At 45.1% G+C, this 25,154-nt stretch overlaps 1 protein-coding gene across 1 annotated transcript; it reads left to right on the top strand.

Moving 5' to 3' along the window:
* The first annotated feature begins 561 nt into the window (after positions 1-561).
* On the top strand, positions 562-23,798 carry LOC118094551 (transmembrane protease serine 11E-like). The gene is made up of 6 exons (XM_035135068.2): positions 562-584; positions 2,648-2,808; positions 16,407-16,584; positions 20,808-21,067; positions 21,707-21,849; positions 23,451-23,798. The coding sequence occupies exons 1-6, from the start codon at positions 562-564 to the stop codon at positions 23,610-23,612; spliced, it is 927 nt and encodes a 308-aa protein (XP_034990959.1). The 3' UTR covers positions 23,613-23,798.
* Positions 23,799-25,154: the final 1,356 nt, after the last annotated feature.

Here is a 25,154-nt window from a genome sequence, read left to right as displayed (position 1 = left end):
AGATGTGTGGGAATGGTGAAGAAGAAGAAATTACTTGAGAAGGCCAATCCTATGCCATGACAGGCTCACCTGGAATTTGGAAGGTGGGCTGGGCTCAATTCATAATGGCTCGATGATTTCCGAACTGGAGGAATTGGTTTCTGAACACCCCCGTTCTGAGATTATACTCAATCAGTATTCTTGATGGGAAGGGTTGTCTTGGTCCAATAAAAGCTTGTTGTTTCCTGTGTGTTTTTCTCTTTCCATTTTGCTTCATTGAAAATTGCCTCTGTGAGGGTGTGTAAACAGAAGCAGATGCACCTCTCCTCCTCCTACCTGAATCATCCAGCGCTGGCACAAATACAGTTTGTGGTTTCACAAATTTGCATGCTGCAACCACCTTTGGGTGGGGTGAATAAGCCAAAACAGAGGAGGAGACACAAGGAGACAGTCTTTAAGCGGAGTACTGTGCAAGCTTCATTAATTTCATTTGGGATTACTCATCATCCTCACAAGTGTATTGATAATGTCCAGCAGCAATTAGTGGGTTCCAGCTATTCTTTTCTATAACATTTAACCACGATGGGCATGAACAGGAATAAAAGGTGGGAAGTCATTCAAAAGGCTGCTATTCCAGATCTGATAGTGATACGCAGGGATAGCTACTGTACTTAGCTATCCTCTGCCAACTTGCTGCTACATATTTGAGAAAGTCCAATGTTCTAATGACAATAGATAAATTCAGATGCTGCCCCAATGTGCTTATATATGGGAAGGTGGAAGGAAAAATTGCTTGGTGGCTTAAGTGTAAGGTGATCTCTCGGGGAATATAAATTCAGGTCCTTACTCTTACATTTGCTTTAGGAAATAATGTCATATGGGTTAGCTCTCCATCTGTCAAATGAATATAGCTAAATAACTTTCCACTGTTTTATAGAAATTGTTGCCGTCCCCGTTGAAAGCATTCCAGTCTCAAGATGTGAGGCAAATGATTTATGGCCGGAATTTACTGTTCATCAATAGGTGTACAGTGGTACCTCGAGTTAAGAACTTAATTCGTTCCAGAGGTCCGTACTTAACCTGAAATGGTTCTTAACCTGAGGCGTGCTTTCGCTAATGGGGCCTTCTGCTGCCGCTGCGCCGCTTGCACGCGATTCCCGTTCTTATTCTGGGGCAAAGTTCTTAACCAGGAGCAACCACTTCCTGGTTAGCGGAGTTTGTAACCCGAAGCACCTGTAACCAGAGGTGTCACTGTATTGCCTTGTGTGCAATCCATATGTTCTCTAAAATATGGTTACATGTTGTAGAATGCATCCAGATACAGTATACATAATTTGAGCAGTGAGCATGCTGTGGAATTGCACTGTTTTAGTCAGATATACAACCCTCTCTTCATCAGGGAAAACCCACTCCTCTTGGCCAAATGTGAAGATGTGCACAGCAATGAGTTCATGTGACAGTCATGAAGCCACCTCACGCCATACCTGCCAAGTTGCTGTCAGAGAAATAAGGGACCGGGCCGGAAATAGCAGACCAGAAGTAGCGCTGCCGCCATTTTGGAACTGGGCGGAGCATGCTCAGAAGTGACTTTTGATGCTGTTTTGCCCAGTTCCAAAATGGCCACCGCGCCAGAAGTCGCACTGCAGCCATTTTGGAACTGGGCAGAGCAGCATCAAAAGTTGCTTCTGAGCATGCTCCGCCCAGTTCCAAAATGGCCGCCGCACCAGAATAAACCGGGGAAAAACAAAAAAATCCGTTTTTTCAGCTAGGAACAGCTGGGAAACGGGGATTTCCCGGGGGAAATGGGAGACTTGGCAGCTATGCCTCACGCCTCCCTTGAGCTGTTATCAGTTTAAAGGAACTTACTGGGATGTTTTAATTTAAAAACAAATTATTACTAAGGTAAACTTACAAGGTGCTTGGTGTGGATGTGTGCGTAGCAAAAAGGTGAACAGCCTGGGGAAAGGGTTAGAACCAAGAGGAAATCAGCATTGGATTCAGAAGCAAGTATATCCATCCATTGGGAGAAAGGGGGACAGGGAGAAGTTTTTCTGTCTCCCTTATAATACAAGAACCAAGTGCCATCTAATGATGCTAAACACTCAGGACAGACCAAAGAAAGCACTTCTTCACACAGTATATGAAGTTAAACTATGCCATTCTCTCTCACAAGATGCAGTGAGATGTCTAGGGATTGTCCACGTGCTGGTCTGAATTGTTTTGCCTTTGCCTCGCCACTTTCCCATGGAAAACCCACTTTTTAGTGCAAAATCAGAACAGCAGTCCATGGGAAATCAGATTGCCGTTTGTTCAGTGCTAAAGGGTGGTTTTTTTTCTGGGGGGCAGTGGTTGGGCAAATGGAGGTGTGGGTGAGGCCTGAGGAGTAAATTACAGTGCCCAGAATCCATAGTTCTAGTTACAGGTAGGTAGCCGTGTTGGTCTGCTGTAGTAATAATATTAATATTAATAATAATAATAATAATTCCTTCCAGTAGCACCTTAGAGACCAGCTAAGTTTGTCATTGGTATGAGCTTTTGTACTTCAGACAGGTGCCCAGAATGTAATTGAAAGAGAGAGAGAAATGCTTTGAATGTGCTTTCAGGTATAGGGTGGACACAGCCATAAACCAACCAGTTAGTTTTTGTGTGTGGTTTGGTTCTCTTTCAGCCCAGACACAGGCGGAGTGATTGCACAAGTTGTGCTGATGTTTCTCTTCTCTTCTACTGATAACACGGCACTACGGATGGCAGTTGACAAGATTTTGCAGGAGAGGCTGAAGATGTATCCTGGGTCTGCTCGCATCAACCTCTCCTCTTCCACCCTCACAGGCAAGTACCTTGAGTTTTTTTTAAACTATTGATTGGGCTTTCTATCCCAGGGTTTGTTATATTTATCATGTTGTGTTCCTACTCAACCTTGCCAGCTTCGTTTTTGTTTTTAAGAACAAGTTTTGTAGGCTAAAAGTACTGGGAAAGGTAGGTCTAAATTTCAATCAAGCAACATATTTTCTATTTTAGGCATATCATATTGTGAATCATAGTTCTGATTTATTTTTAAATAAGTAATGCTACAGTGCTGATGTATCTGATGGTAGACATGGGGTCAGCAAACTTTTTCAGCAGGAGCCAGTGCAGTTGGTAAAGCACTGGATGAATATGATCCCGCAGCCGGGACCCCATAAGGAGCCTCGCCGCGGCATTCTGCACCCGCTGGAGTTTCTGGGTCAGTTTCAAGGGCAGCCCCGCGTAGAGCGAATTACAATAATCAAGCCTAGAGGTGACCATCGCATGGATCACTGTGGCTAGATCAGGTTGAGAGAGATAGGGGACCAACTGCTTAATGCGGCGGAGATGGAAAAATGCCACCTTGGCTGTGGTTGCAACCTGTGCCTCCATGGAAAGGGAGGCATCCAAGGTTACCCCCAAGCTCTTGACAGAAGGGGCTGACACTAATTGGGCCCCAGCGAAAGATGGAAGTTGGCCCCCCCGCCCCATGTCATCCCGACCCAGCCAGAGGACCTCTGTCTTCGAAGGATTTAGCTTCAGCCGACTCCCACGTAGCCATCCAGCAACAGCTTCCAGGCACTTGGTCAATGTGTCCGGGGCCGAGGCAGGACGGTCATCCATCAACAGATAAATCTGGGTGTCATCAGCATATTGATGACAACCCAGCCCAAAACTCCGGACAATCTGGGCAAGGGGGCGCATGAAGATATTAAAAAGCATTGGGGAAAGGATTGCACCTTGCGGGACTCCACACACCAAGGAGTGCCGCGGTGACAACCCCCTCCCTAGCGCCACCCTCTGTCCCCGACCTGAGATAAAGGAACGCAGCCATTGTTGGACTGTACCCTGAATCCCCACGTCGGCAAGGCGGTGGTCTAAAAGCTCATAATCGACCATGTCGAAGGCGGCTGACAGATCTAGAAGAATCAGCAGCCCCGACCCGCCTTGATCCAGCTGTTTACGGAGGTCATCTGTTAGGGCGACCAGTGCTGTCTCGGTCCCGTGGCCGGGACGAAAGCCGGACTGGAATGGATCTAAAGCCAATGTTTCATCCAGAAACCTACCGAGCTGTTCGGCAACCGCTCTTTCAATTATCTTACCCAAGTATGGAAGATTTGAAACAGGGCGATAATTGGATAGATCTAGCGGATCTGACGATGCTTTCTTTAAGAGCGGACGCACCACTGCTTCCTTCAACTCCTCTGGGAAAGTCCCTGAACTGAGAGACAAGTTGATAATCTCAACCAGGGGGCCCCGTACCTCGTCTGGACACGCTCTAATCAGCCAGGACGGGCAGGGGTCTAGGGAGCAAGTGGTGGGCCTCCCAGCCTGGAGGAATCTGTCTACATCAGCGGGGAGTATGTGGTCGAAATGGTCCAATACTAAACTCGAAGACAGTCGAGGGGCCTCTAGTTCCGCTATTGTATCAAAATTGGCAGAAAGGTCACGGCGAAGTGTCAAGACTTTCTCCGCAAAAAAGCTCGCAAATGCCTCACAGCTATGGGTCGAATTAGTGCCTAAATTTGACTGATCCTCAAGGGTTGTTAGAGACCTGATTGTTCGAAAAAGTTGTGCCGGGCGAGAGCTAGCGGATGCGATGGAAGCTGAGAAGTAAGACTTCTTTGTGGCTTTCACCGCCATCTCGTAGGTTTTCATAAGCGACCTATAAGATGTTCTTGAGGCTCCGTCGCGAGTATGCCGCCATACTCGCTCAAGCCGTCTGAGGTCCCGCTTCATTTTCCGAAGTTCCTCGGTGAACCAAGGGGCCCGGTTTCGGCGGGGTTGCAGAGGGCGCTTAGGTGCGATCTCATCAATGGCCGCCAAGAGCCGGTTATTCCAGTTCTCGACCAGCTCATTTAACGAGCCACCAGGGGGAGCAGGGTCCCGTAAAGCCTGACGGAATCTATCAGGATCCATCAGCCTTCGCGGACGAGCCCAAATCGGCTCACCACCCAAGCGGGGCAGAGGCGGTAAGTCAATCCTGGCTTTCAGAGCGTAGTGATCAGACCATGGCACTTCCATAATTGGGGACATGATCACATCTATACCTGCACCAAAAATCAAATCCAGCGTGTGGCCTGCTTGGTGTGTGGGACCCAAAACAAACTGGGAGAGCCCTAATGTCGCCATGGAAGACACCAGGTCCAGAACCCGTGAGGAGGGGGTGGCATCAGCATGGATGTTGAAGTCCCCCAAAACCAATAAGTTAGGGAACTCCAAGGCCCAGCCGGCCACCACCTCCAACAGGTCCGACAGGGTGGCTGCTGGTGCGCTGGGTGGTCGGTACACCAGCCAGACAGCCAAGCCCTCCTTGGTGCCCCACACTAGGCCAACACATTCAATGCCGGTGATTGATGGTGATGGCAGAGCCCTGAAAGAGCAATCCTCCCGGATTAACAACGCCACCCCTCCCCCCCGACCCACAGTCCGTGACTGGTGGAGGACGGAGAACCCAGGGGGTGTTATTTCATGTAATGCAACTACTTCCCCTTCACGTACCCAGGTCTCCGTCACACAAGCCAGGTCAACCCCCAGTGAGATAAAAAAGTCTCGCATAGTGGCGGTTTTATTGCCTATGGACCTGGCATTGCACAACACCAGTGACGGAGGTGGATAATCCCTGCTCACCCTACCCTCGTCCCTCGGGATGGGGCGTAGATTGGAAGGGATTCGAGCATCACCACATCTCAAAACCCTTCGTCTGTGAAATCTACCCCCACCACCATACCTCCCTCGCCCATCGACAGTGGTGATCCCTAGCCCCGTGTCAGCGTCCTCCCCAAAGGAGTGATGTCCCTTCAATAACAGATCTGCCCTAGGCCCAGTCTCTTGAATAGGAAGGATATAATGATGATATGTAGAATCGGATGGACAGACATCTCCAATAGGTATAAGTATAGCCCCTCCCGCCACATCCCGGATTAAATTAAAGTGCACAGTTTGTCCATCAAGGCACCCGTCCCCTGGGTTCCTGTGTCAGTCTTCTGCCTGAATGGTTTCTAAAGTGCCAAGTTTGTCCACGAAGACTGAACCATTTCCAGGCCTAGGCTGCACCAGTTCAACTTGGTGTGTTGTCAATTTTGGTGTTGAAGGAAGTGTTGGGGGGCCCATTTCTTCCGGGGTCAGGTATTGACATGCCAACCACTCCTCATTAGATAGGGGCTTTGTTTTGTGATTGGCGTAATAATAATCCAAAGGGGCCGGAGGAGCTAGAAGGAAAATATGTTTTCTTAGGGCCGAGAGTTCATCGATCAGTGTATCCTGAGACTGCTGAAGTTGCTCTAGATTGGCCATCAGGCATTGCCCATTCTTTAGAATAAAATCATTTCCTTCCTTGCTAAATGATGTTTGGGGTTTGGGGGGCTTATTCTCATGGAGATGGGTTTTAACAGTGACTGGGTGTGGTGATTTAGGATTATCCTGGAGGCGGGTTTCATTTTTTGTAATGTCTGGCTGTGGTGGCTTAGGATTTTCCACCTTGCTGGGCTTGTTAATAGATATTTGAGTTTTGGGGAGCTTGACCTCCCGGGTGCTGCAGGCCCTCACACACACACATGTTTTAAAGCATGGTGGGCTGCAAGGGAGAAACATCCCCCCCCCCAATATTTTTTTGCAGTAGGAGCAAACGGTGCAAATAGGAGTTTTCCTCTCAATGTAAATAGCAGTGATGGGGAGGAGGGGCGATTTCTGTCAGGATTCCAGCAGGAGGGGATGGTTTAAAGCAGGGGTGGGCAACCAAGCGGCCCACGGGTGTCGTTTAACCGGCCCACGAGCCGCCCCTGAACCGAGCCGCCTGCTCGACGAGTCCCCGCGTGCTGCGCTAAAGCAATGTGGCACCGGAACTCACTTTCATGGTGCCAGAAATCGCCTCTGCACAGACGCTGGAAATCGTGGGCGTGCGATCTGGCCCATGGAGGGATCTCCACTGGAGTGATCCGGCCCAGGCAAGGTAAACCTTGCCAACCACTGGTTTAAAGTCTCCCTTCCTGTTTGCCACATTCCAGGTCTTGATCTTGTTCTGGGATGCCTTATGCCATTTAGTTGCACTAAAACCCCATGCACACTAAATAGGGCCAGCCCACCCATGAGACAAGATGAGGCAACTGCCTCAGGTGGCAACATCCACAGGGGCAGCAGATCCTGATGTCAATTCCCCCCACCCTGTTCCTGCTATAGAGCTTCATTCACCCCTTCTCCCCTGGAGGTGAGGGAAGCACCATTTTGTGGTTTGCCTCTGGTGCCAAAATGTCTTGGGCTGCCCTGACTTAAATGCATTAAAGCATTTAACTTCAGCCTACTTTGATGCTAACTAATAATGGACTTAATTGCTCTAAGCACTTAATGAACAAGCAACGAAGGGTGGTCTTAAGTCTTTGTGTCTACTGTCTAAACGGGTGAAAGAAGCAGAGCCAGTGCTGGCGTTTTCCAAAGCTGGATACTTGCTAGGGCCAGGTGATCGTCTTGGCCAAGATCTTCACACTTTCACGTAACAGAAAACCAAGGGGAAGGTGGGGCCTGAATCATGTCACTTGTCTATCCATCGACTCTTCCTGCTAGCCCTCTTCACAAATCCTGAAGCTAGTGCCGATGATACATAGTGCATTAACAAAACGCTCTTCCAGGCAAAGCATAAATCAACAAAACCGAATCAAGAAATCAGTTCCTTCTTTGATGAAAGCTATGGAATAATATTTTGAACGAATGCACGTGTTCAAAAATGTGGCATACACTCCAAATTAATCAGAATGAGATTGGGCTGCTGTAGCCTTCCTGTCTGAACCTCCCGACGGTGTTTCAAAACATCCTGCCTCTTCTCTGCTGTCTGTATCTTCTTCCCAGTAGACTAGCTGTAAATAGGTTTGGGGGTTTAGTGATAGCTTCAGTGCCTTGTAGCGCTCTCTTTTCTCAAAATGAAGGGAGAGAAAATAAGACCCCAAACAACTTCTGAACAGCTCAGAATATTGCTGGCTTTAAAAAAAAAACGAACAAAAAAATTTAAATGACAAACAAGGGAAAGAGCTTCTCTTCTCCCCCACCCCCTTATAAGATCCTCCTTGGGTGCCATGCTGATCGCTATCTGACCTGAATTGCTACCAACTGTGTCATCACATTTTTTCTCAAGGCATGTGCTTGTTATCTCACACATCTCTCCTGGCACAGAAGTGGGAGCAACCTGGAGGGGGATAGTGAAATTCGCATTGGAATGCTGACAACCAGTCTCATAAATAACTCTTATGACTACTGCTTTGCCAGGCACGGTGGAAGCTATTAATCTGGGATTGCTGGTGTGCACTGATCCCATGGCATTCCACAGCTGATGAAGGTTGGGGAACTCAGGAGACAGGATGGCTACCAATGCCCTCTGATTGTTGTTGTGCAAACATGGCACCACTGTGAAGGTGGAGCCTCAGCAATATTAATCCATAGCTCTGATTGATACCAACTTCCTCTGTTAGGGCTTCTTTCCAGGCACAGGTCTGTGCTTCAAAGCTGCATGTCCGAACGCCGTTTCCTTTGCTCTGGAGCCTTCGCCACGAAAACCCACTCTTTTAGCTGAATCATAGCAGGTGGTTATTTGGGTTTTTGGCTATTTGCAAAAAGCGGTTTTCTCTTGAGGTGTCTCAGGGCTTGATTCTGGATGATTCTGAGCTAAGCAGCCCAGAATTGATATGCCAAACAACTTTCAAGCTATCTCTATTCCTCTAAAGATGAAATATACACTCAGGTTTATATTTCCTTCTGCTGTTGCTTTGATGCATCAGGCAGTAAGAGAGACCGGAAGATGCTGTGTGAGAGAAATCTGTGTAAACACCATTGTTATTTACTCTTCCGAGGGACTGTAGCTTTGCAATTGTGCAAAGATCTGTTCGAAAGTCCACTGCCTTTCCTAGCAGCACAGTTCCCAGGGGTTATGAGACAAATACTTAAAAGTTAAATCAATTTAAGTTTGGAGTGCAGACCTGTCCTCTCTTCTGTTTGGTGAGATTTTGGATGCGAGCTCCCAATCCATCCTGGCATTAATGGGCCTTGAAGAAATCAAACAATTAGCTCAAGGTCGTGGCTACAACAGTCCTATAGAAAGCAGGACTCCTATTCTCTTACTTCTAATATCTCAAAATGAAATTCGGTATAGTTTTGTTAATGTGACAAAACGATAGAAGTTGTCCCCTTTCACACTCTCCCAAATGCCATGTGCATTTGGAAGTCTGAGGTGGCCTGCAGCAATACTTATAACCAATCTCTGAGCGGGATGAGATTCCAGGGGTTTCAGATGCTGGAAATGAGACACACCTGAGACTGTGGTGTCTTTATGACTATATGGTTTATTTACACATACATACAACCTGAGCCTACAATGGAGGGGTTCAGAGCATTAACACGCCAAGAGGGTCCTGCTTCATTCATAGTCACAGCCTAGGATGCAAGCAGAAATCAGGCATGTCTCTCCCTCATGGGCTTCAGTCTACTTCTTCCTCCAGCTTCTAGCTTACACACACACACAACACAGCTCTGGCCTATTTTCTAACCATCTACCAGTGAGCTAGAGCAGGCATGTCCAACAGGTAGATCATGATCTACCAGTAGATCACTGGATGTCTGTGGTAGATCACTGGTAGATCACCGGCTCCCCCCAAGAAGCCCTGCACCCCTAAAAAATGGGGCTTTCCTCCCTAAAAAAAGCTCAATAACTTTATCCTGAACCACCCAAAACAGGGTTTTCCTTCCTAAAAAAAAAGCTCAGCATCGCTTTCCTACTCCCTAAAGAAGCTCCACAACTTTGACCTGAATCCCCAAAAAGGGGGTAGATCACTGTCAGTTTTTAACTCTGTGAGTAGATCGCAGTCTCTTGGAAGTTGGCCACCCCTGAGCTAGAGGGAGCCCCCCCCCCGCCCATTTGTCATCTGGCATGGAGCCACTTCCTTTGTTACCTTAACAGCCCACATTTAGAGGGCTATTACCACACCAGGAAGCTAGCCTGGTTATTTCCATGGGACTCTCAAGAGTCTCCTCCAGCACCACAATTCAAAAGCATCAATTCTTCGGCGATCAGCCTTCTTTATGGTCCAGCTCTCACTTCCATACATCACTACTGGGAAAACCATAGCTTTAACTATACGGACCTTTGTCGGCAAGGTGATGTCTCTGCTTTTTAAGATGCTGTCTAGGTTTGTCATTGCTTTTCTCCCAAGAAGCAGGCGTCTTTTAATTTCGTGACTGCTGTCACCATCTGCAGTGATCAAGGAGCCCAAGAAGGTGAAATCTCTCACTGCCTCCATTTCTTCCCCTTCTATTTGCCAGGAGGTGATGGGACCAGTGGCCATGATCTTGGTTTTTTTGATGTTGAGCTTCAGACCATATTTTGCACTCTCCTCTTTCACCCTCATTAAAAGGTTTTTTAATTCCTCCTCGCTTTCTGCCATCAAGGTTGTGTCATCTGCATATCTGAGGTTGTTGATATTTCTTCCGGCAATCTTAATTCCGGCTTGGGATTCATCTAGTCCAGCCTTTCGCATGATGAATTCTGCATATAAGTTAAATAAGCAGGGAGACAATATACAACCTTGTCGTACTCCTTTCCCAGTTTTGAACCACTCAGTTGTTCCATATCCAGTTCTAACTGTAGCTTCTTGTCCCACATAGAGATTTCTCAGGAGACAGATGAGGTGATCAGGCACTCCCATTTCTTTAAGAACTTGCCATAGTTTGCTGTGGTCGACACAGTCAAAGGCTTTTGCATAGTCAATGAAGCAGAAGTAGACGTTTTTCTGGAACTCTCTAGCTTTCTCCACAATCCAGCACATGTTTGCTATTTGGTCTCTGGTTCCTCTGCCCTTTCGAAATCCAGCTTGCACTTCTGGGAGTTCTCGGTCCATATACTGCTTAAGCCTGCCTTGTAGAATTTTAAGCATAACCTTGCTAGCGTGTGAAATGAGCGCAATTGTGCGGTAGTTGGAGCATTCTTTGGCACTGCGCTTCTTTGGAATTGGGATGTAGACTGATCTTCTCCAATCCTCTGGCCATTGCTGAGTTTTCCAAACTTGCTGGCATATTGGGTGTAGCACCTTAACAGCATCATCTTTTAAAATTTTAAATAGTTCAGCTGGAATATCATCACTTCCACTGGCCTTGTTATTAGCAGTGCTTTCTAAGGCCCATTTGACTTCACTCTCCAAGATGTCTGGCTCAAGGTCAGCAACCACACTACCTGGGGTGTATGAGACCTCCATATCTTTCTGGTATAATTCCTCTGTGTATTCTTGCCACCTCTTCTTGATGTCTTCTGCTTCTGTTAGGTCCTTACCACTTTTGTCCTTGATTATGGTAATCTTTGTACGAAATGTTCCTTTCATGTCTCCAATTTTCTTGAACAGATCTCTGGTTTTCCCCATTCTATTGTTTTCCTCTATTTCTTTGCATTGCAAAGATATAACTGCCATTGCAAAGATATAACTGCCTTAAAAATGAGATTCATGTCTGATATGGGAAGATTTGTTTCTGCAACTGCAACAACAAAACATTTTAAAGGAATCCTTAGAGGCCTGCCCTGAATAAACTGGCCATCAGTTCAATCTAAAAAAAACCACCTGCATCTCAATAACTTGGATGACACTATTCCTGCAGTTCCGCAATACCACCTAGTCCTGTTTTATTGGATGAATGTCATTTGTTGATGCCTGAGGATGTGGACAAGGTGTTTGAAGGAGTGCAGCCTATTAACTGTTGCTCAACTCTCACTGCTCCTAGCCAATAACCTGCTCCTGTAGGAGATGGATCATCTGGCTTCATTTCTATTGGGTTTCTGTTCTGGTTGGCCTGGATACAGACTTGGTTTCTCTGATGGATGACCTGTATTAGGACTAGGGAATGTGACACTTCTAATTCTCCTGGACCTCTAAGTGTTTTCCAGTGCTCTGGTAACCTCTCTGAGTGAAGCTGTCTGGGATCAAAATTGGGGGCAATGTATTTCATCAGTTCTGCTTCTACCTCATTCCAGAATGGTAGTTGAGGGAGCTTATTATTACAGTAAATGATGTTAAAATTTATGTGAAACCCTTTGGCCAAAACTGCTGGTGCTGAGTAAGATCACACAAAGATCTGAGGTGATATCAATATCTAACTCTATTTCTCACAAATGCCCCCACAACACCTTAAAAAAGACGTGTTGCATCATTCCTGCCTTCATCTATACCCCCACATGCTACCACCTAAAGTAGACCACTTTACACTGGCACATGGCCACTGTGCTTCACCTGCTAGTAAACGTAAAACTGGATTACTGTTGTACATGGGGTTGGCTTCTCAAAACTTAGAAAAAATTGGAAGTTCAAAACGCAGGTACCAGATTTCTGGCAGGGACTAGTAGGATGGAACAGATCTTTCCAGTTCTTAAGCATCTTCTGGTCCATTTCTGCACACAATATAAAGTGATGGCCATATCCTTTGAAGCCCTATATCAGGCATCCCCAAACTGCGGCCCTCCAGATGTTTTGGCCTACAACGCCCATGATCCCTAGCTAACAGGACCAGTGGTCGAGGAAGATGGGAATTGTAGTCCAAAACATCTGGAGGGCTGAAGTTTGGGGATGCCTGCCCTATATTATATATTATTGACGGCTTGTACTTATTGCTCACTTTTTTTGGAAGTAAACTTAAAGAGACTTAGAATATGTTTTGTGTGCTGAGTCTCTTCAGGACTTACTGCACCAACGCGAGCCTGCTCAAATGCTGAGATTATCTTCAGAGGGCCTACTCAGGGTCTCCCTGCCTTCAGAAGTTAGGTGGGTGGCATCCAGAGAGGGTCCGTGTGGTTCAGTTGTGACAATACATTATAGAATGTTGTCTGCCGAGGCGCTGGTTTGGCGATGAACTGTTTGTCTTTTGTTGACACCAGGTCAAAACTGACATGTTTTACTCAGGCCTTTGACCATATAATGAGCTGATTTTTCTGTTAATGACAACTGTATTAAGCTGTTGTGGGATATGTCTTTCTTGCCTTGCTGTTTCAAACCTTACTGTATAGTAAGTTGCTCTGAATATTGCAAAACTGAAGGGCACAGGGAATAAATGCTACTGTATAATTTTATTTGATACAGAGCTCCACCTTGTGAATATTTGGTGCCAGTACATATAAGCAACTGCCTTGTGCTGAATTGGTTTATGTACCCCAGTACCAATTACTGTGCTTGGAAGTGGCTCCACCAAGATATTGGACAGGATCTTTCCCAGCACGATTACCGTATTTTTCCATGTTTAAAACTATATTTTCCCCTAAATTTTCAAAGTTTAAAATAAGGCATTGTCTTATACACGGATAGTGCATAGTGCGTTTTACTTAATTTTGAGTCCCAAAAAATCTCTCATTTTATCCCCACAACAAACCTGGGAGTTTGTGTAGGCTGAGAGACAGTGATGAGGCCAAGGTCATCCAGTGAGCTTCATGGCTAAGTGACGACTAGAATGGATACCAATAAAAGAATCTGAATTAATCCACTGCCTTAGGCCACAGTAACAGTTCTTTTATGCTAATGTTTTAATTGTTTTATGACTTGCAGGGATATTATTTTGACTGTTATATGTAAATCACTTCAATAATAAATCCATCAATCCCTTTTGTGTCTTAACAAAAAGCACAGGCGTTCTTGTAATAAATCATCTATCTATTCAATCTAATTTGAAGTAGCTCTTTCCAAAATTCATTCTAACTTGGAGTGAGATGTCAGATGACTGCAGTGCAATCTAATCCTGATTATGTCTTTCTTCCAGATATGAGGAAAGAAATGGCTGAAAAACTCTTTAGTGACTGTAAGTTTAAATCCTTCCTATTAGTTATAAGAAATGCAGTAATTCTCTTGAAGACATTTCTAAGCGACTCATGGTGATCAGGTCTTTGACTAATCTAGCAAAGTATAAATTGGGCTTATTAGGAGCCCATAAGGTTGATTTTCTGAAAGAGGTGGAGAAGTATTCTCTGCCCCCCTTGGGGATTGGCCCTCTTGTATAGTAAGAAGCAGGGCCAAGCTGCTGATTGGCTCCTCCATCAAAGGTGAGTGGATGAGAATCATAAACTTGCTGATTGGCTCTGCCCTCTCTTTTGTCCTCTTCTGCTTGTAATTGAAATGATTTTACTCAGAAAATGAATTTTCCTTAGTTCATCTTCCCCGCTAAAGGTGCATAGCTCAAAAGGCCCTGAACCATTTGTCTACAGTTTGGCAGGGCTATTAAGGCATCTTTCTCAGGTCTGCAATGGTCAAACTGCGCACAAAACACTACAAGAGATTAAACTATTCCTTTTTTAAAAAATCCATCCCAAATTGTAATGGCTGCTCTTGAAGTAAAATGATTGAAGCTAACCTTCTGAAAATTGATGGGATTTATGGCTTTGGAAGGGACAGACATGCCTGCAAATTTCTTCCAATTCTGCCCCAAAATAATAAAAAAGGTGTAATTTTGTGTGTGTGTGTGTGTGTGTGAAAACGCATTTTAGAAGTGTGCTGCACAAAAGCCTCTGGATCTATTTGCCTGTAATTTGGTATGCTTTATTCACAGTGGGGTGGCACTACCATGCCTGCAAATTTCATACACTTATGTCAAAAGGGGGAAACGTTATAACCAGTTTTTGATCCCCCAATAATGAATATGGGGAGGTTAAATAAAGTGCACTAAAACTCCCAAGCCAAGTTGAGCAGCCTCTGGATTGGTCTGAGCCAAACCAGCATAGCTGCCAAGTTTTCCCTTTTCTCGTGAGGAAGCCTATTCAGCATAAGGGAAAATCCCTTAAAAAAGGGATAACTTGGCAGCTATGCAAACCAGGCTATTTTACAAAGTCCCAAATTGAGGTTTGAACACAATATTGAGATTGAAGCACATCCCTACCAGAAACCAACCCCGACGGACATGGCTTGTTTATCTATTTATGTCTAGAAACGACCTCTGTTTTCTACATGATAGCAAATTGAAGTTGTATGGTTTGATTAATCAATGATTAAATTCTAGGCTGAATAGGCAAAATAAAAACGGACAAATGGCTGGCTCTGGATGATGTCCATCCAGGTTCAAAGAACCCAAATGTGAAATTGCTGATCTTCTAACAAAAAAAGGTGTAAATTGATCCTCCATACCTGAGAACTGGAAAGTAGCCAACGTGACACCAATTTAAAAAAAGGGATACAGGGGGCATCCTGAAAATTACAAGCCAGTTAGCTTAATGTCTGCATGGGAAAACTGGTGGAAAGTACCATTAAAGATAAGCAAGCATATAGAACAGGCTTCCTCAAACTCGGCCCTCCAGATGTTTTTGGCCTACATGATCCCTAGCTAGCAGGACCGGTGGTCAGGGATGATGAGAATTGTAGTCTCAAAACATCTGGAGGGCCGAGTTTGAGGAAGCCTGATATAGAAGAACAAGCATTGCTAAAGCAGAACCTGCATGACTTCTATAATATAAACCTATTAAGAGTTATTTGAGAGTGTAAACAAGCATACAGATGGCATAATGCACTTGGACTTTCAAAAAGCTTCTGGCAAGGTACCAAACCAAAGATTCCTGTGTAAGCTTAGCAGTCATGGAATAACAGAGTTCCTCTTGTGGATTGGGAACTGGTTAAGTAGCAGGAAGCAAGGAGCAGTAACAAATGGAGAATTCTCAAAATGGAGGGCTATAGAAAGGGGAGTCTCCTGCTGATTTTATCTTATTTTTGCAGCCATTTTTAAAGTTGTTCTAAGCCATTCCAAGCATTGCAGCTCAGAGGAGGAATCTAAACACTTCAAATTAGTAAAATGCATGTCTAGTAAAGAAAATTATCTTTATTACTACATGAGAGCTAGCCTGCCATATGCACGTATCCATGGGATAAGCACCATGATCTAAGTGTTTGGTTTAATGAGGTACTGAATACATATTTTGACTATGGTAAATTTGCAGAGCCTAACAAGAAAGAGGGAGTATACAGAAGAGTGTGTGAAGAGTACTGAAGTATATAGAATTTTGTGGGCTCACGGTGCCATACAGAGTCTGAATTAGGAGCATGTGGCAAAACTGACCCAGGTTTTGAAAGAAGGCCCCAGTGAAGATGGAGGTCTCCCCCCCCCAATGATTTTATGATCAGTATACACCAGAGATGTCCAACCAGTAGATCGTGATCTACCGGTAGATCCCCGGCTGATCCTGGTAGATCGTGGGATCCCTATCGTGTACAAAAAAAGTTATGGGGGAAAGCTAAAAAGCTGTGGGCAATCCACCCACCCCATGCACGCTCCTCCTCCCTCCAATGACAATTGTCCAATGACAGTTTTTTTATACTGGGAGTAGATCACAGTCTCTTGGGAGTTGGACATGCCTGGTATACACATACACCGCGGTAGACAGATCAGCAGGCTTATTTCATAAACCTCAACATCTAACTTTTTCTTGACATTAACAGTCTGTGGGCTTCGATATAACAGATCAACAGTTTCTCCAAGAATAACTGGAGGAGTTGAGATCTGGGGGTCTGGAGAGTGGCCATGGCAGGCCAGTCTCATGCGGAATAACATCCATCGTTGTGGTGCAACGCTGATCAGTAACACGTGGCTTGTGTCTGCAGCTCATTGCTTCAAAGAGTAAGTTTTCAACTGGAATAAGAAATGTATGTACTGGTTGAATTATAAAGTTAAGCAAGCTCTCTGATGTCATGAGAGATGTCTTGCTGACTTGTTGAGAACATATGAAGCTGCTCATTTAGCTTACCTTGCGGAATGATCTTCCCGGGGAGAGAACAGGTGGGCTCTAGCTGTTGCTTTACCAATTTCTTTACCAGTTGCTACTGTTCCCCATTACTGTGACATTTTAGTGTTTTATTATGATTGATATTTTAACTTGAGGAACATATCTGTCACCAGTGCACAGGACATGGTTGAATTATATGTTAAATTAAGTGGGTGGCACTGTGGTCTAAACCACTTAGCCTCTTGGGCTTGCCAATCAGAAGGTCGTGAGTTCAAATCCCCGTGACTGGGTGAGCTCCCGTTGCTCTGCCAACCTAGCAGTTCAAAAGCACGCCAGTGTAAGTAGATAAATAGCTACTGCTGTGACAGGAAGGTAAACAGTGTTTCTGTGCGCTCTGGTTTCCGGTCACAGTGTTCTGTTGCGCCAGAAGCGGTACAGTCATGGTGGCCACATGACCCGGAAAGCTGTCTGTGGACAGGCTCCCTTGGCCTGAAAGCGAATTGAGCGCCGCAACCCCATAGTCGCCTTTGACTGGACTTAACCATCTGGGGTCCTTTACCTTTTACCTTTCCTTACATTAAACTACCAACTGCCACCTTTAAGCTGGTCTCTGGGCTATCCTTAAAATGCATATACTTGTGCACACTTTTCTTATCTGTCCCCTATTATGATCCTCAGATGAAGTAGGGTATAGAAATTTAATAAATAACAATTAAATGTGTTTTATTGAAGTAACTTGATCGTTTTGTTTGTGAACCACCTTGACATTCTTGAAATGAAATGAAAGGCGGTATACAAATTTTATTAAATAAAATTAATAGCTCAGCATTGTCTACTTTGACCAAGTAGACAACACTGGGCAATTCATTTTATCTCCAGGAACTCAGGCAGTGGTCTTTTCCAGCACATGATCCTTTTTAGCTGGAGATGCCAGCCACTGAAATTGGGACCTTCTGCATGCTGAGCATGTTTCCTCTCATGAGCTATAGCCCATTCACAGCATAAAAGTTCTTGTAGAACAGGCCTTTATATAAAAATCAGAAGGAACAAAAGGGATGTATTATTGCAGTGAACTCATAGGCCTAGCCTACAGGTGAAGTTTATTTGCGTGAATCCCAGCTCCCGCTTTGTTTTTACCAAAAGCAGCTGCTGCAGGGTTGTAATTTTGATCTAAGCCTACTTTGTTCTTGACACCTACTGTGATAGCTGGGGAACAACAATGAATGCAAGTACAGTCGTACCTCGGGTACGAACACCTCGGGTTACGAACACCTCGGGTTACGAACTGTGCAAACCCGGAAGTATTTTCGCCGCACGCGCGTGCGCAGAAGCAGCACGCGCGGTTTGCGCATGCGCAAAATGGTGGTTCGGGTTACGAACTGCGACCCAGAACGGATCGTGTTCGTAACCCGAGGTATTACTGTAGGAGCTGCCATTTTCCTCACCTTACTGGTCTTTCACTCAACATTGCAGTCTCTGCAAACTGCTTTTCATTTAAAAACACTGCTGCCACATTAGGGAAAAGTTCAGTACAGTGGTACCTCGGTTTACAAACTTAATCTGTTCTAGAAGTCCATTTTTAAACCGAAACCGTTCTTAAACTGAGGTGCGCTTTCCCTAATGAGGCCTCCCAACGCTGGTGCCCTTCCACTGCTCGGCTTCCATTTGTAGTAAAATTCACTAACCAGAACACTACTTCTGGTTTTACGGAGTTCGTATACCAAACTAGCTGGCCCGGCCACACATTGCTGTGGCTCATCTCTGTGATTGGCCCCACCCTGTCTCGAGCCATGACCTTTCACGCCCCTCCTCCCCCCACCCAGGAGAGCCCCCACCTCTGCTCGGCCTAGTCTGTAAAGCTGAGCCTAGATGTTGTGGAGAGGGAAGATTTCCTACCTGCAGTACCAGTGTAGCCGCTGCTAGAGGCCGCTGTTGTGCAACCTCTCCTGTGCTCCTAGCATCTCCGGCTATCTGAGTTTTGTGTTCGGAAACAGTGGGTTTTATCTGCTTTACGTGCTGTAGGTGTGACATCTGTCTATGCAAATGGTATGTAAACCCTTGGATATTTGCATATGACATTGTGTCCAAATTTCAATGCAATTGGTTAAGCAGTTGCGGAGAAAGGTCATAAAACACAAACATGGACCTTTTACATCTATAGTTCGTAAAAAGGGCTGTTCTTAAATCAAGGTACCACTGTAATTGGGGATCAGCTGATATCTGAAAAATGACTCTTACCCAGTGCAGTGATTACTCCAGGCATAGGCAAACTTGACGCTCCAGATGTTTTGGGACTACAATTCCCATGATCCCTGACCACTGGCCCTGCAAACTAGGGATCATAGGAGTTGTAGTCCCAAAACATCTGGAGCGCTAAGTTTGCCTATGCCTGGAGTAATCACTGCTCTGGGTAAGAGTCATTTTTCAGATATCAGCTGATTCCCAATTACAGTGGTACCTCGCACGTGCGTGATGCGATTTGGCACTTCTGTGCATGCGTGAAGCGCGATTTAGCGCTTCTGCGCATGTGCAAGCGGCTAAACCCGGAAGTAACCCTAACCGGTACTTCCGGGTTTTCTGGCTTGCGGCTGCAGGATACGAACGCTGCGGGTTGTGGACGTGCCTCTGTCACGGATTACGTCCGCAACCCGAGGTTCCACTGTATAAATTAAGCACATATGCACATTTCTACTTTGTACAGCTTCATCTGCCTTTAGTTTTTGGGGTGTGGGGAGAGGAACTGGAGTGGTGGTATCTGTCAAGAAAGGAGAACTATAGGGACAGCCTAGAGCAGGCACCCCCAAACTTTGGCCCTCCAGATGTTTGGGACTACAATTCCCATCATCCCTGACCACTGGTCCTGTTAGCTAGGGATCATGGGAGTTGTAGGCCGAAAGATCTGGAGGGCCGCAGTTTGGGGATACCTAGCCTAGAGTATGGCCTTAGCTAGAAATACATGTTGTAGAGATTAAACAGTGGACTCACAATATTCTGTTTTCTTTGTAATGCTAATGTGAGTTGTAAGTATTGGAAGGGAATCAGTGGGCGAGGGATGCATAACCTTCCCCCCTCTTGAGAATTATCATCTGTAAATAACATCTCCTCCCTCTGCCACATTTATACTGCTCTTCTCTAGTTGGGCTCTCAGCTGGGAGTTCCGATTTGTCAAGAAGAACCTAGCAGGCATGGGAAGGGTTAAGCCAGGCACCCCCAAACTTTGGCCCTCCAGATGTTTTGGACTACAATTCCCATCACCCCTGACCACTGGTCCTGTTAGCTAGGGATCATGGGAGTTGTAGGCCAAAACATCTGGAGGGCCAAAGTTTGGGGATGCCTTGGTTAAGCAACCTCTCCTCCTGCCCACTGATGCTCTTTTAAAAAATCCTCTCCCAGTTTTTGTATTAGCTCATCACATATTGATTTGGGGACATGTATACTGACAAAAGTACTCAGAATCGGGGAGACAGATATGAATAGCAATGGGAGAAGGAGGAATAGCAGCTTGTGCAGAGAAATAACATTCCACCAACCAAAGTGGAGGTCCTTCTCAAATCCTTTCACAGATGGGTCTTCACTAGATGCCGTTCACATACTTCCAAGGCCTTGTGTGACCGTGAGGATTGTAGCTTGTTGCTTTGCTTTTTCTTTAGAAAAGATGAAGACAACAAAGAATCTCAAAATGCTGATTGGTAACATCATAATCAGTTCAACAGGAGCTAGAATACATGTAGCCCTTCTCTGCTTTCTCTTGGAGTCTAGTACAGTGGTGCCTCGCTAGACGAATTTGATTCGTTCCACGGGTCTTTTCTTATAACGAAAAATTCGTCTAGCGAATCCCATAGGAATGCATTGAATTTTTTTCTGAATTTTTTTTTGCCCATAGGAACACATTAATTGAATTTCAATGCATTCCTATGGGAAACCGCGATTTGCTAGACAAATTTTTCATAAAACGAATTCGTCTAGCGAGGCAACCTCCGCTCGAAAAATCCTTTCGTTAAGCAGAAATTTTGTTAAGCAGGGCATTCGTTAAGCGAGGCACCACTGTATTTCTGTTGTGTATCTGCATATGAACAAGTTCAGCAATGCTGGGATTCACTCTGTTGCTTCTTTTCAGGTCCAGTAACCCACGCTTATGGACTGTTAGCTTTGGAACCTATTTGACACCTTCACTACTTGTACGGCCTGTCAAGACCATTATAGTTCATGAAAAGTACCGTTATCCAGCCCATGAATACGACATTGCTGTTCTGCAGCTGGCTAAAGGTGTGGACTTCACAAGCGCTGTTCATCGGGTTTGCCTTCCAGATGCAAGTGAGATGATTCCATATAATATAGATGCTGTTATTACAGGATGGGGAGCAATGAGTGATGATGGTAAGCACATCTACTTAGAAGAAGACAGTATTTCATATGATAAGATTAAGGGTAGAGGTGGGAACGTATCTTTCTTCAGTGTTAAGATTTAAGGAGATGAAGACAGGAATGGATTCTTTTTTGCACAGGAGATTATGTTAAATCACCAATGCCATCTTTAAACTGGCCTCTGGGCTATGCTGAAAATGCATATACGTGTTCACACTTCCCTATTCCCATCTAATTGTACATACAGTTTTTGGAACCTTGTACAGGGAGTGGCCAGGCAGGGAGCAGAGGAGTGACAGCAGACTGCTGAGGGCTGCTGGTTTCTGTGGAGATGAGAAAATGCTGAGCAGGGAATGAAACGATAATTGCGGAGGGGCAAAAACCCCTCCCCCAAGCTGCCAAAGTGAGAGGAAAGGAAGGTGAAGAGAAGATGAAAGAAATCTTCGCCTGAGTGGAAGAAGAAATCATGGAGCTTAGAAGGGAATGGCTCAACAGCAGAGACACAAATATCTCCCCCCTTAAATCTCTTATATTCATGCAGGTTTAAGCAGCTGTGGCTAATCTTATATGACACACCATAAAAGTTTATTCTATGCCTTGCCTTACCTAGAGCAAAATTATTTGATGCACTGATGAATATTTTCCCTTTAGGTGAAACTCCTAATGTTCTTCAAGAAGCAACAGTAAAGCTCATAGACTCCAACACTTGTAACAGAAAAGAAGTGTACAATGGGGCCATAACACCTGGGATGATATGTGCTGGGTACTTGGAAGGAGGAGTAGATTCCTGTCAGGTATGTCCACTCTCATCTGATAAAATTAATCCCCTGTATACAAAGGTGACATTCCTGTGGGAAGAATATATTTAATATATATATTTATTATATATATATATATATATATATATATATATATATATATATATATATAATTTTATAATATATATATTTAAAGGAACATTACTTCCTGGTTTTGAGTACAGTCATACCTCGGGTTGCGTACTTTCGGGTTGCGTACTTGGCGGACCCGGAAGTGTTTACTTCCGAGTTCCGCTGCGTGTGCATGCGCAGAAGCGTTCTGCGCACTTCGCGCGTGCGCAGAAGCGCTCTATTGGTGCTTTGTGCATACGTTAAAGTGCCACTCGGGTTGAGTACTTTTCGGGGTGCAAACAGCACCCCGAAACGGATTGTGTACTCAACCCGAGGTACAACTTGTATTAGAAACCTTCCTCAATGTCCCGTACTTACTCTTATTTATTAAACGCAATATTTATAACCTGCCCTTCATTAATACAGACACCAGGGTGGGGTATAGAGCACAAAATAAAAGCAATCAATGAAATAAGCAGCAGTAGATGTAAAAACACAACATCAAACAAATAAATCAGCTAAAAACAAAAGAACGGAGGAGAGGCAGAGGTCCTTGCCACAGTGAGCCCTGAACTGAGTCTGTGCTTCCATCTCAAGGCTGGAAGGCTAGATCCGCCATCTGTATTGGGATGGCTTCTCTAGAGAAGCTCTTGTTGGAGAGAATGAATGTGAAACACAGCAGCTGGCTCTAGTTGCTCCATCTGTACATGCTCAAACTAAGCATTCTTCTTTGTGGTCTCTGCAGTTCCCCATATGGGTTCCTCGTCTGCACATAGCACAGCACACAACTAGAGCTAAAGACTCAACTGTTTTCGGTGCAAAGGTCAAACCCAAGAGCAGAGTGGCATACCCAGAGGGTAAGGCCAGCACCTTCCCACTCATTTCTTTTCTGTCTGCCTTAGGAGCAGCCATGTCTGAGACTAAAGACTGTGGACTGAGTCTGGTCTCTCCCCCTCATTCTTCCTTTCGTCTTTTTTTTTTGCTCCTCCTCTCTTTCTTTCCTGCCTTTTCCATTTGTGTTTTACCTATTGGAACTCGCGGAATACCAGTTATCTTTCAAATCCAGACTTCTTTTCTTGTTCTTACAAACACATCAATGTGGGATGAAGCAGGGGCCCTCTCTCTGAATGAATAACCACTACCGGTATGTGTCGAACATGCAAATATATCCTACTACTACTCAGTCTAGTTTCTCTCTCACTGGCTCTGATCCAGAGATACACACATGAAACCCAACACAAATAATTGCTTCCGTTAACACCATGTATTTTCTGGCACAGCAGAAATGCATGGCTCTTTGATTAAACTGTTGCAAAATTCAAAAATAGCTATCCTGTTGCCTCTGGTTTGGGGGGAGGGGATAACATTCGCAAAATGGGTAGGGAGGGACAACAGCAAGTACAACACCTGAATGTACTTTTAACATTCACTTGAAATGAATATATTTTAGCTTGATGCTGCCTCTTTAATCTTCTGCTTCTACTGAAAATCAATGTTTTATTAAACTCCCTTTCTTCCCCCTCTAGGGTGACTCTGGTGGCCCACTGGTTACACCTGACACAAGAAACATGTGGTATCTTGTCGGCATAGTGAGCTGGGGAGATGAATGTGCTAAGCCAAATAAGCCTGGAGTCTACACACGAGTGACCTACTTTCGGGACTGGATTACCAAATATACTGGGCTCTGATGCAAAATTTGTACGTTTTGCACATCATAAGTGGTATGCAGGTCATACTTGTTTGTAACTTGTGCAAAAGTCCTCTACGTGAGATTATCTGCCTTCTTTCCAAAGTTGTTGGCATTGCTCTGGTATGTTAAGAAGTAATGGAGGCTGACTGTTAAACAGTATTTATTTACAGTATTCACACAGGCTTTCCTCACAAAACAAGGGTAACCATCCCTTGCATAGCTTGAATGATTCCCCCCCCCCACTTTCCTCTGTTTTCTATTCCCCTCTCCCTATCCTTGTCCTGGAAGCTGCATGTTAGCAGAAAATATTGTGAGTTCAGAACATGGAAGGATTTACCCATTGCCTTCTGCCACTAAACAGCTACAACAGCAGTCAGGGCTGGCACCAGAGGTGAACACAAAATGGTACTCTCCACTAGGGAAGAAGGGGTGAGTGAAGATCTGCATCAGAAACAAGTTTACCCAATGGTTGAAGTGAGAATCGAAGGGCGCTTGGGGGTGGGGAGGGAGGGGAAGGTGCCCGCTCTGAATAATGCCACGCAGGTGCAGAGCCCAGGAGACTCCAGAGGTCACTCCTGCCATTTCCTCGCTAGGGGTGGGAGGAGACCAGCAGCACCTCCTGTTTGAAAATAGGCCGCTGTCAAGGAGGCCCAGGGGGAAGCTGCCAAGGAGGTGGCAGATTTCACCTCCAAGGAGTGTGCTGCTGCAGCCATCTCCGCCAGTGCAGTAGAGGGTGATACGTTCCTTGGGAGGCCGAATCTGCTGCCCCTGTGAATCCTGCTGCCAGAGGAGGTTACCTCACCTTGCGTCATGAGTGGCCCATCCCTGACAGCAGTCATAGATAAGGCGGACAGCTTGAAGTGAACTACATAGGACATTCTCTCTTTAGAGAGGGAACATACAGAGCTCCAGAGAACGGGAAGCAGCAGTCTCACTGCAAGGCATTCAGATGAGGCCATTGCCCTTAATTTTATCATGTAGAACCATTGCTATGTTCCTCTTTGCCTTGCATCCAGAAACATGCTAATGGTACCTTTTCCTGCATTATATCAGTAACATTATGGTAGGCCTGCTAGACACTTTCAACCAGCAGCAAAAGTAAACTACACATTTTTTTCAGAATTCCTATATTGCCCTGCTGGCACTTTAGCACAGTGATGTAAGTAGGTGCCATGCATTTTGGAACTTTGTAAAATTTAACATGTGCCTGTCTTCATCACATACACACAATCTGATGAAGGCGAGGATAAGTTGCACAAATCTTTTAATTGTACAACCTGAATTTGCCAAAATAGTGATAGTTTGAAAGCACCCTTAGAATGATGATGGATGTAATATATTATCAAGCTTCCTTTTGGCTTCATAGCTGAAATTAAAGTTATGCATGCTAGCAAATCAAATGCCACCTAAGGCATCAGTCTTGTCCACCTTAAAAAACAAACAAACTGCTGCATGTATGCTAATTTGCTCTTTGTGATTAAAAAAAGCGCCCAGAAATCTTTTTAGTGAAAAAGCTGTCCAAGGGATATTGAGGGGTGGG

Source organism: Zootoca vivipara, chromosome 13 (assembly GCF_963506605.1).
Source record: "Zootoca vivipara chromosome 13, rZooViv1.1, whole genome shotgun sequence".
Taxonomy (NCBI): Eukaryota; Metazoa; Chordata; class Lepidosauria; order Squamata; family Lacertidae; genus Zootoca; species Zootoca vivipara.
The sequence above is the reverse complement of the archived record's forward strand: the minus strand, read 5'-3'. Positions and strand labels throughout refer to the sequence as shown.

Excerpts from the sequence above, each read along its gene's own strand:
- LOC118094551 (XM_035135068.2), top strand. The coding sequence starts at position 562 with ATGGGCATGAACAGGAATAAAAG. Across the intron at positions 21,068-21,706 it reads GGGAGCAATGAGTGATGATG|GTGAAACTCCTAATGTTCTT; the intron begins GTAAGCACATCT and ends TTTTCCCTTTAG. Across the intron at positions 21,850-23,450 it reads GAGGAGTAGATTCCTGTCAG|GGTGACTCTGGTGGCCCACT; the intron begins GTATGTCCACTC and ends TTCCCCCTCTAG.